The sequence below is a fragment of the Silurus meridionalis genome, chromosome 1 (genome assembly GCF_014805685.1).
Source record: "Silurus meridionalis isolate SWU-2019-XX chromosome 1, ASM1480568v1, whole genome shotgun sequence".
NCBI lineage: Eukaryota > Metazoa > Chordata > Actinopteri > Siluriformes > Siluridae > Silurus > Silurus meridionalis.
This window is the reverse complement of record NC_060884.1, coordinates 33,957,442-33,969,972: the sequence shown is the minus strand read 5'-3', so window position 1 is coordinate 33,969,972 and position 12,531 is coordinate 33,957,442. Positions and strand designations below refer to the sequence as shown.

The 12,531-nt window shown below is 40.4% G+C and overlaps 2 protein-coding genes across 5 annotated transcripts in view; one reads left to right on the top strand and one right to left on the bottom strand.

The window, feature by feature from the left end:
* Positions 1 to 12,531, top strand: part of gabra5 (gamma-aminobutyric acid type A receptor subunit alpha5) — a 51,052-nt gene that overhangs the window by 3,436 nt on the left and 35,085 nt on the right. For both annotated transcript variants that reach the window (XM_046840546.1, XM_046840626.1), the window contains exons 4-5: positions 4,762 to 4,829; positions 5,028 to 5,248. In XM_046840546.1, the coding sequence (XP_046696502.1) occupies positions 4,762 to 4,829; positions 5,028 to 5,248 (289 nt within the window). The remainder of the gene's footprint in view (positions 1 to 4,761; positions 4,830 to 5,027; positions 5,249 to 12,531) is intronic.
* The window catches only part of gabrb3 (gamma-aminobutyric acid type A receptor subunit beta3), a 111,725-nt gene that overhangs the window by 75,412 nt on the left and 23,782 nt on the right, over positions 1 to 12,531 (bottom strand). The gene's annotated exons all lie outside the window — the stretch shown is intronic.

The following is a 12,531-nucleotide window of genomic DNA, read 5'->3' as shown; positions in this document are numbered from 1 at the left end:
GAGTGAAAAAAGACCCTGTCCTCCTTTATTCACTGTACAGCAGAACTCACGTCTCTAGCGGCTGCCTCGTGATGCTCGCAGACAAAAGACAGCATTGGATGATGAGATTTAAATGAGATTTAAAACGAATATATCTCCTGAGGCGTCGTTTTTCACAGAGGAGATCGGGAGATAATGATGGTGGTCAGCGCTCATAAAGGAGCGTTTGTAATATTTAAACATTACATTACATTACAGATCCACACGACAAACAGCCTGGAATATGATATGATTACATTCCACAATATTGCAGTGCAACGGAACGCAATCATTTGTTCAGTGAAGGTGGTTGCTAATATGAATGGTGCAGTTTGTAATATTAAAGGTGAGGTCTGTAATATCACATTTGTAGTCTGTTTCATAAATAGTGCGGTCTGTAATATTAAAGGTGTGGCCTGTAATATTAAATGTGCAGTGTGTATTATTAAAGGCACGGTTTGTAATATTAAAGGTGCGGTGTGTATTATTAAAGGTGCGGTCTGTAATACTAAAGGTGTGGTCTGTAATATTAAGGGTGCGGTCTGTTATATTAAATGTGAGGTGTGTATTATTAAAGGTGTGGTCTGTAATATTAAAGGTGTGGTCTGTAATACTAAAGGTGTGGTCTGTAATTTTAAAGGGGTGGTCTGTAATATTAAAGGTGCGGTCTGTAATATTAAAGGTGCAGTGTGTATTAATAAAGGTGCGGTCTGTAATATTAAAAGTGGAGTGAAAAGTGCACTGAAATCATGGCCTGGTGGTGGAATTAGTGAGAGGTAATTCGGTGGTGGTATTAAACCCAGACATTGCGGTTGCACAATCCAGGTCACTCTTAGTGCCGGTCTCAAGCCCGGATAAATGTGGAGGTTTGTGTTATGAGGGACATCAAGCATAGAACATGTGCCAAATCAAATACGCGGATCAGGAATAAGAATTTTACACCAGATCCGTCGAGGCCCGGGCTACCAACAACCTCCACAGGTATCGTTAACCAACAGGGTACCGGTGGAAATTGGGCTACTGTTAGCCGAAGGAGGAGAAGGAGAGGAGTAAGATGTCTACAGAGACAGCAGGGAAAGGAGAAGTGGAGAAGAGTGGAGGTTCGGGTTGGTACTTTAAATGTTGGTACTATGACGGGTAAAGGGAGAGAGGAAGCTGATATGATGGAGAGGAAAGAGGTAGATATGTTGTGTGTTCAGGAGACCAAGTGGAAAGTAAGACCAGTGGGAAGTAAGTGGGAGTAAGACCAGGAACATTGGAGGTGTTTAAACTGTGCTTTCATGGCGTGGTTGGAAAGAGGAATGGTGTAGGGGTGATTCTGAAGGAAGAGTTTAATAATAGAGCTGAAGCTGGATGTTGAAGTGTGATAATAAATGTCATCAGTGCTTAAGCTTCACAAATTAATTATGAGATAGAGGAGAAGGAAAAATTCTGGAGTTAGTTAGATGAAGTGGTAGATGGTGAACATAGGAATGAAAGATTAGTGATTGGGGCAGACTTTAAGAGGCATGTAGGTGAAGGGAACAGAGGTGATGAGGATGTGATGGTAGGTATGGTTTTAAGGGGAGGAATGTGGAAGGGCAGATGGTGGTAGATTTTGCTAAAAGGATGGAAATGGCAGTGGTGAACACTTATTTTAAGAAGGAGGATCATAGCGTGACGTATAAGAGTACGTCTTCTTCTATGTAGAAGATGCAACCTGAAGGAGATTGGAGACTGTAAGGTGTTGGCGGGGGACAGTGTAGCTAGACAGCATCAGATGGTGATCTGTAGGATGGTTTTGGAGGTAAAGAAGAAGAGGAGGAGAGTGAGGACTGCAAGAAGAATAAGATGGTGGAAACTGAAGGAGGAAGACTGTAGTGTGAGGTTTAGGGGAGAGGTCAGACAGAGGCTCTGTGGTGGTGAAGAGGTGCTGGATGATTAGGGAACTACTGCAGAAGTGATAAGGGAGACAGCTAAGAAGGTATTAGGTGTGACATCTGGGAATAGAAAGGAAGACAAAGAGACGTAGTGGTGGAATGAGGAAGTGCAGGAAAGCATAAGGAGAAAGAGGTTGGAAAAAAGAAGGGAGAAGGATGTGCTGCAAGTTAGAGCAATAAAGGATGCAGATGGAAATGTGTTGACTAGTGAGGAGAGTGTGTCGAGAAGATGGACGAAGTATTCTGAGCAGCTAATGAATGAGGAAAATGAGAGTGAGAGAAGGTTGGATGATGTGGAGATGGTGAAGCAGGAAGTGGATAGGATTAGTAAGAAGGAAGTGAGAGCAGCGATTAAGATGATAAAAAGTGGAAAGTCGGTTGGACCAGATGACATACCAGAAGAAGCATGGAGATGTTTAGGTGAGATGCAGTGGAGTTTTTAACAAGGTTATTTAACAAGATTCTGGAAGGTAAGAGGATGCCTGAGGAATGGAGAAGGATTGTGCTGGTACTGATCTTTAAGAATTAAGATGTGCAGACCTGCAGTAACTACAGGGGAAAAAAGTTCATCAGTCACACCATGAAGTTATGGGAAAGAGTAGTGGAAGCCAGGCTGAGAGAAGAGGTGACCATCTGTGAGCAGCAGTATGGTTTCATGCCAAGGAAGACCACCACAGACACATTATTTGCTTTGAGAATGTTGATGGAGAAGTATAGAGAAGGTCAGAAGGAGTTGCATTGTGTGTTTGTGGATTTAGAGAAAGCGTACGACAGGGTGGAGAGAGGAGTTGTGGTATTGTATGAGGAAGTCTGTTGTGTCAGAGAAGTATGTGAGGGTGGTGCAGGACATGTATGAGGACAGTGTGACAGCAGTGAAGTGTGCAGTAGGAACAACAGACTGGTTCAAGGTGGAGGTGGAACTGCATCAAGGATCGGCTCTGAGCCCTTTTCTGTTTGCAGTGGTGATGGACAGGTTGAAGGACGAGGTCAGACAGGAGTCTCCCTGGACTATGATGTTTGCAGATGATATTGTGATTCGTGGTGAGACTAGAAAGCAGGTTGAGAAGAGCCTGGAGAGGTGGAGGTACACGCTGGAGAGAAGGGGATTAAAAGTCAGTAGGAGTAAGACAGAGTACATGTGTGTGAATGAGAGGGAGGGCAGTGGAGGGGTGCAGTTGCAGGGAAAAGAGGTGGAGAAGGTGGAGGAGTTCAGGTACCTGGGGTCAACAGTGCAATGTAATGGACAGTGTGTTAGAAAAGTGAAGAAAAGAGTGCAGGCAGGGTGGAGTGGGTGGAGAAGAGTGATAGCAGGAGTGATTTATGATAGAAGAGTATCTGTGAGAGTGAAAGAGAAAGTTTATAGGACTGTGGTGAGATCTGAGATGTTGTATGGTTTAGAGTCAGTGGCACTGACTAAAAGACAGGAGGTGGACCTGGAGGTAGCAGAGCTGAAGATGTTGAGATGTTCATTGGCAGTGACAATGATAGACAGGATTAGAAATGAGTTTATTAGAGGAACAGCGCATGTAGGACGTTTTGGAGACAAGGTGAGGGGGTGGTTTGAGATGGTTTGGACATGTGCAGAGGAGGGACATGGGGTATATCAGCAGGAGAATGCTGAGGATGGAGACACCAGGATGGAGGAAAATAGGAAGGCCAAGTAGGAGGTTAATGGATGTGGTGAGGGAAGACATGCAGGTAGTTGGTGTAAAAGAGGCAGATGTAGAGGACAGGGGGGGTATGGAGACGGATGATTCGCTGTGGCGGCCCCTAATGGGAAAAGCCGAAAGAAGAATAAGAAGAATTAGGTGGTGGTATTAGGGAGGTGTAATTAGATGGTGGTATTAGGGAAAGGTAATTAGGAAGAGGTAATTAGCTGGTGGTTATGGAAGGGGTAATTGGGTGGTGGAATTAGGAAGGGGTAATTGGGTGGTGGAATTAGGAAGAGGTAATTAGGTGGTGGTACAGACAGAGAAATGTTTAAGATAGTTTTTTGGAAAGGTAATGGGGAGGGTAATATGCAGGTGGTATTAGAGAAGGGTTGTACATTGGTTTGGTATTGGAGAGGGGAATTATGATGCAGTAAAACGAAGGTTATTTGGGATATGGAATTAGGTAGGGTATTGAACATGGAATTAAGTAGTGGTAATGGGAAGGCGTATTGAGGAGGGGTAATGTGGAGGGGAGTTATTAAGGTGGTAATTAGGAGGTGGTATTAAAAATTTGAAATAAGGAATGATAGTGGTAGTGATATTGGAGTAAGTGTAATAGTGGAAGTGATATTGGAGGGGGGTTAATGGGGAGGTGGCATTAGGGAGGGGTAAAGGAGAGGGAGTATTAGGCGGGGTAACTGGAAGTGGTATTAGGGAGAAGAAATAGGTGAAAGTGGGAGGCTTTTACATTTTTTATTGCAGTTCATTTCTCAAGCAGTAGAGGGAGACTAAACATTCAAATGTACATGTTCTTCAAAGGAATAAAAGCTGCCAGAATATAATGAATTAATTAATTAGTTACTAATTTTTACATTTGTAGCTGCTTTGTACCACAGATTTGAAACCAAAGAATTGTAGCTATAAAAGGATAAAATATGCACCATGCAAATCATACGTTAAAAAAACTTTTGAGACTTTTAAGCCTTCTGACCGGTCTTTGGATGAATGTCTTTATTATTCACTCCAGGATCCATCTGTTCATTTAACCATTCTCCATTCTCCATCCATGGTCCAGCTGATCCTCGAATCCCCTCCCCCTGGGGGAATCTGTTGTAAGAGTTAAATTGATCCAGTAATAATCAAACCCATTTTCTCTGTGTGACCTTGAACAGAAAAGGTGACTGAGATCAAGACCAACATCTTCGTCACCAGCTTTGGTCCTGTGTCAGATACAGAGATGGTGAGAAACCGAATGCAAACCTTTCTGTTCTGAAAACTCATACTCTTTTTTTTTCATCAACCTGCTGCATTACTATTAAGATCATGCTAATATCCTTCATTTCCAAAGCACATCCTGCATGTCTGGGTCACTGTGTTAGAAATTCGGATGGTTCGTTAGATGTTACTCAGCCCCTGAATCTTTTTTTCTCTTCTGCAGGAGTACACAATCGATGTGTTTTTCCGCCAAAGTTGGAAGGATGAGCGTTTGCGCTTCAAAGGGCCCATGGGGATGCTGCCTCTGAATAACCTGCTGGCCAGCAACATCTGGACTCCAGACACCTTCTTCCTGAACGGCAAGAAATCCATCGCACACAACATGACCACGCCGAACAAGCTGCTGAGGCTGCAGGACGATGGCACGCTTCTCTACACCATGAGGTGAGGGATTTAACGCAGCACTGAGATTATTTACAGTCCAACCTTTCACTCTTTAAATCATTAATCTTGGGATTTTTCTTTTTTCTTCAAATGTTGGGATTAAAAATGTAATTCTGAGTATAAACATCTTCCTGACAACTATATCTCATATACTTATGCTCTATGGACAAAATTATCGGGACAGTTGATGTTTCCACCCAGATGTGGTTCTTATCACAATTGTATAGAACGTGTTATATAAAGCATACAATTTTCCCTACACTTGAACTTGTTCCAGCATGACAATGCCCTTGTGCACAAATCCAGCTCTCTGAAGATCTGCTTTCCATAGGTTGTAAGATGTAGACCTTCTCTTCCTTCACCTCCTCACCTTCTCACCTACCAGACTTTACTAACACCTTTGTAACACTGAATGAATATTACACAAAACTCCACAAAGTCTAGTGGAACATCTTCCAAGAAGAGTGAAGTTCATTATAACAACAAATGTGGAGTTGGATGTTCACATAGCAATCTTGTGCTCAGGTGTTCAGAAACGTTTGTCCATATGGTGTAATCTGTAGTTAGATTTGATCATAAGAAACATTGTAGTGTTTTACCTTCAAAGGAATCTGATGCTAAGGAACTAAAGAGCATCTGCAGTACACTGAGGAGAAGATAGTATCTTCTGAGGCTAGAGATCAATACCTTTTGCGTCTTTATGCATCTTTTATTTATTTATCCACTTATTTATTTATTTATTAATTCATTTATATATTTATGTATTTTTTACACGTTAACAGCACATCTGAGGTAAACAGTGTAGATATAGTTATATGTATATAAGTGTATCCAAAGATGGTAATCAAAGCGAAATGTAACTATATATTTAATCTAGTCTTTACTTGTTTTTATTTTTAACATTTTAGCAACATATCTGAGGTAAACATTGTGAAAAACATGTCTAATTCAGTTTTAACTTTGTTTATTAAAAAGTCATAACAATATTTTAGCTAACTTTGATTATTCCCTAGTTTCTGAACTTTCTTAGTTGGGCTAGCACAAATTAGTCAGCTTAAGTATGTTCTGAGCAGTGGAGGGCCGTGCATTTGGTATCTGGGCCTTCAGTGGGGACGTACCCGACTTAATCCACCTCTTAATACCACAACTATCACATCACAATTATAGAAACCATCAATACAATACAAAACACAATATAACAACACGTGGCATTACAGAGAGAGAGACATGTCACATATGGAGGTGAAAACCATTTTACTAAATCAACAAACCCAGTTAAGACTCCAAACCTCTACACTTCAACCACAACTGTGCACCTACAACATCTGGAGCAGTTCACAATCAATATTTGTCTAATAACATGACAAAAACATAAACATGTAAATAAAGTAACACCCACTCACCAGAGATGCAGACTCATAATGTGCAGCGCCCCTCAGAGGCTGTAATCCAGTGGTACCGCTCGTATTCACTGGTGGAGAACAAACCCTTTCCCGGGCTGAGACACGCTAGCTAGCTTCAGGGTTGGCCAACCTCCTCGCGATCTCTAGCTTTTCTTCAAAATGTATTTTTAAGTATGTCCAAAACCAAATTTATTTCTCTTCCTTCATAGGTGTAAAAAAAAGTCTAACTCAGATGTATTAATGTGTGCAGAGCTACACACGTGTTTTACCAGTCGAACTTGGGGGTAACCATTTCCATCTAACCAACCAAACAGAGGACAGAAATAAGCTGACGCTATTCTGGGCAAGCTAGCTGATTGGTTAAAGAAACAGATCCAATGCTAATATAGTCTAAGGTACATCGGCCAGCACTACTGATTCTGAAGGCCCTGGGCAGATTAGATTGACATGGCAGCACATAGAGGCTGAAATCTGATTGGACAAAAAATCTAACCTCCATATACACGTACTGGAAGCAGTGCAGCCGAGAGAAACTCTACGAAATAAAGACAATAAAGTGTTGGGAATAAATGAATACAATTTCATAGAACAAATATTAGAATTTAGGTTGTAAATGTAGGTCAGTGCTTCTGATAGTGTTTAGACCAGCAGAGAAGACTTTACTTGCCCTGACAGCCCACCACTGGTGAGGTAACTGTTGCTAGGGAACTAATACTGAGCCACATTCAAGGCTAAACATGTTGTAAATTTTGTCTCTATTAGCATTATTCAACATAACTGAGGTAAATATCGACATTAGAGACAAACCTCGGCATATCTGTTACTTTGTTGTTACACTTGTGACTAGCTTTAGCTATAATAGCTAGCGTTGAGCTAACATTGAAGTTTTTGCTCAAGTTTTCATGATGGGTTCAGTGAGCTTTTTAGATGATCCAAATGGGGTTTATTTTTGAAAAAAGGTGTTCTCCTGAAGTTTCTAAACAGATTACTGGATAAGTAATAGGTTCCTTAAGGCATAATAAAGAGGTCTTCATTTCCATAAAAGGTTCTTTAGGGCTTTGCGGGATGATTAAGGGTTCGTCAGTTTTATGAATGGTTTTAAAGCTTCATCAGATACTGTAGGGTGCTTAATTTCCATTAAGGGTTTTTTAAGGACAGCACTGGATAACTAAGGGGTTCCTTATCTCATAAAGCGTTCTTTAATATTTAATCGAATGCTGGAGGGTTCTTCATCCCCATAAAATGTTCTCTAAAGATGGCACTGGATAAATAAAGGTTGTTCATTTCCTTAATAGGTTCTTTAAGGCTCTGCTGGATATGTCATGGTTCTTTGCTTCATAAAAGTTTTTTTGTTACTGATTCACTGGAGACGTAATGGTTCTTTATTTCCATTACGAATTTTTTAAAAACTACCATTGATAATTAAAAGTTCTTTACTCCATAATGTGTTCTTTAAAGCTTCATTAGATAATTAAAAGTTGTTCATCTCAATAAAAAGCTTTCTTACGGGCAGCTGTGGATTAGTAAGTGTTCTTTTTTTCTGTAAAAGGGTGTTTTATTAAATATTCAGGATACTTTTTCAGTTCTATAAACATTTTTTTTGTTTGTTGGTTTGTTTGTTTTTGCTGGATAATTCAAGGTTCCTAGCTTCCAAAAAAAAAAAATAATTCATCGGTTCACCAAGACAAACAACTCAAAGAAAAGTGTTACTAGTTGGAGGTTTCTTGTTCATCTCAGAGCAGTTCAGTAACATTTAGGTGTGGTGACTGGGCAGGTGGTTCCATGCTGGATATCACTCCAGGCGTCTGTTTACTTTTGAAATAACACTTATAGAGTTTAGACGTATTTGTAGCTTTGACGCATCGTCTTGTTGTACAGTGAAGACGATTCCAATGAGCTGCAGTCCAGACGGAACTGCATGGTGTTGAAGTATGGAATGGGAGCCATGTTGGTTTTCTTTACTTTCCGGAACCTTCCCTGCTCCAAAACAACCCCAAACCATTAAACTTCCACCTCCATGTGTGAGTGTGGGGATGAGGGAGTCTAATCACTTCTCATCTCTATCTTACAAAAGATCCCTTTTGGATACTTTAGGTCCCATTAGGACACTTTTTCCACTCATTCACTCTACAATTGTTGTGTTTTTGTCTTACCGAAACAATAGAAACATTCATGTGTCTCAAAAAACAGAAAAGCAGAGCATAAGATCTAATCTAATAATGAGCTTTTAATATTGATATTTAATTTTGTAGTATATCATTTAGGAATAAAATCCACCATCTGTTTTTTTTATTTCATCTCAGACCAGCAGGAGTCTAAAAAATATGTGAGTGTTTTAGAACAAACTGTATCTGCTACTGTTAGTGGAACTAATGCAATGTAGTACAGTAATGATTACATCGCGAGAACGTGCACTAATTGTGCAAACGCTAATGATGCATGTGATGTGTGTATGAGAGAGAGAGAGAAAAAGAGAGAGAGAGAGAGAGAGAGAGAGAGAGAGAGAGAGAGAGAGGGGGATTAAAGCCTCAGGGGCGAGACAAAGCACAAATGGTACAGGCACATTAGCCTAAAAAACTTCAGTGTTTAATATACAGCTTATGTGAGCTTAAAGAAAGACTACACACACACACACACACACACACACACACACACACACACACACACACACACACACACACACACACTAAAATACTATTTGTATTTATTGTGTACTCTGTAATTCAGACGACTCAGTGTGAAGGAATAAATAAAAAAACATGGAAGATGGGGACAAAAAATAAAAAAATAAAAGCTCAAGGGAAGAAAGAAAGCAAAGAAAGGAGAGCAACAGGAATCCATTAGACAGAAGAAAGGGAATATGTAAGGAGAAAGGAGGAAGTGCAGGAGAGCAGAAGGAGAAAGAGGTTGGAGAAAAAGAATTGGGATCAACAGAGTGATGAGAAAAGTAGGCAGGAGAACAAGGAGATGCAGCAGCAGGTAAAGAGGGATGTGGCGAAAGTCAAGGAAAAGGCATATGAGGAACAGTAGGAGAAGTTGGATAGTAAGGAGAGAAGGATTTGTAGCGATTGTCCAGGCAGAGGAACCGAGCTGGGAAGGATGTGCTGCAAGTTAGAGCAATAAAGGATGGGGATAGAAATGTGTTGACTAGTGATGGTTTGGACATGTGCAGAGGAGGGACATGGGGTATATTAGTAGAAGAATGCTGAGGATGGAGACACCAGGAAGGAGGAAAAGACGAAGACCAAGGAGGAGGTTTATGGATGTGGTGAGAGAAGCCTGCATGTCCTTGATGGTTGGTGTGAAAGGGGCAGATGTAGAGGACAGGGGGGTATGGAGACTCTGGTTAAAGTTAAAGTTCTGACTATACGTAAAGTTTGGGGTCTGACTTGCACTTCAGTAAAAAGCTGTCAATCAATAACAATATTTAATCTTGCTGTTCTAAATGTACCTAAAATTAACACATTTCAAGTTTTTAAAACTCTAATCCAGTGGTCCCCAACCCCCAGGCCGAGAACCAGCACTGGTCCGTGGGTCAAATAGTAACGGGCCGCACAGAAAGAATCCATAACTTACATTATTTCCGTTTTATTTATGATCTGATTCTAAACGATGTTTTATTTTGGAAAATGACCGGATTCTCTCCTCCACATCTGTCTATCACTCACTCTTGATGCAGGTCATGATGCCTCGGTCACTTGTCTTACCTCCATCCACTACCTTCTTAAAGGAGCTCCGGTCACATGTCTTACCTCCATCCACTACCTTCTTAAAGGAGCTCCGGTCACATGTCTTACCTCCATCCACTACCTTCTTAAAGGAGCTCCGTCACATGTCTTACCTCCATCCACTACCTTCTTAAAGGAGCTCCGGTCACATGTCTTACCTCCATCCACTACCTTCTTAAAGGAGCTCCGGTCACATGTCTTACCTCCATCCACTACCTTCTTAAAGGAGCTCCGGTCACATGACTTACCTCCATCCACTACCTTCTTAAAGGAGCTCCGGTCACATGTCTTACCTCCATCCACTACCTTCTTAAAGGAGCTCCGGTTACATGTCTTACCTCCATCCACTACCTTCTTAAAGGAGCTCCGGTCACATTCTTACCTGCATCCACTACCTTCTTAAAGGGGCTCCGGTCACATGTCTTACCTCCATCCACTACCTTCTTAAAGGAGCTCCGGTCACATGTCTTACCTCCATCCACTACCTTCTTAAAGGAGCTCCGGCCGCTAACACATAATACATTACCGCTAAATTGAAACCCCCAAGAGAGAAAAATTAACAAACAACAACACAGTGGATTCACGTTTATTATTAGATTTAGAAAATACCAGTTTTTATGGTCGTATAATTTAATTTTGTTGAATTTTTCACACCTTAAAGACCGGTCTGTGAAAATATTGTCCGACATTAAACCGGTCCGTGGCGCAAAAAAGGTTGGGGATCTCTGCCCTAGACAACATGAAGATGGAGAAATATTGATGCTTTAAGCAAATGCTTGTTTATTATTAGTAAAACCAAACTCAACATAGAGCATAAAGACTAAATATTCTTGTCTTGTTTTAAATGACGTAAATCATCAGAACACCAAACGTTTTTTTATTTGCTATGTTTCTACACGGACGGTTAATTACGTGATTCCAGAGAAACTGTACCTCTTATATTAATTTATTACATTTATTATTTATTTATTTATTTAGACTTTTAGAGCTTTCTATACATATATTTATTATGCCTGTACGGCAAATATTCACTGAGATTCAGGGTGTTTTATGTGTGTCTATGGACAGGAGAGAGAGATGGCAGAGAGCGCCCCCTGTCTGTTTTCCCTACTTTACAAAAGCATAACGTTTTGTTGTTATTATGAGTGTCAAGTCAAGTTTATTTTTATAGCACTTTTCACAACACACATTGTCTCAAAGCAGCTTTACAGAATTAAAGAGTGAAGGGAAATGGTGTGTGTTTATCCCTGATGAGCAGCCATGGAGACTATGGTGAAGAAAAATCTTATCCCTTAGCTGTTATGAGGAAGAAACCTTGAGAGGAACCAGACTCAAAAGGAGAATCCATTCTCATTTGGGTGACATCAAAGGATATAAAGGAGTGCGTACAAATAAAAGTAGACCGAATGATGTATTGCTCTAATCTGTACGATCAAAAAGAGGCAGTGATTTATGTTCGTTTCGGCGTTTTGAGGAAAAAATAGCAGAAAATGCGCCGGTGCGTTTGTCGACCCCTAGAGGATAAATTGTGTTTCGTCATGGCGGATTTCTGTGCTGATTTGGACTTGGCGCATCAGTAAAACAAATGTTTAGTGATAAAACATAATTTTATCAGTTATCAGCTTATTTATTTATTTATTTATTTATGTAATATATCCAAGCAAAGAAAAGACTTCGTGAATGAACGTGTGTTGCGCTGAAGGTTTATTGTCGCCTGTTTTATATTTATTTATTTATTTCTATTTTTATTAAAAATGGTCAAAAAGAAATTCGTGCAGCATGAAAACAAATTTGCATTTTGACAGCCCTAATTAATACATTCATACAAAACGAATTAAAATGTTGTTCTCTAATGAATGTGTCCAGGCTGAAGATCCACCATATAGAACACAAGCAGAGAAAAGATGATGATGATCAGGAATGTTCTCATCACTGACTCCCTCTGTCTCATCCACGTTAACCCCAGACTTCTTACTGCCTTCTGCTCTGCTCATTGTGAGCTTCAGAAACTAGTCTACGTCTGTGGTGTGTGAGAGACAGGAAATGATACACCAGTGGACTGAAAAAGCTGCACAATGACGAGAAACAGGTTGATGGTCTGAAAACAGTCTGAAAAATATTGACGTCACCAATTAGATTAAAACTAAAGTTT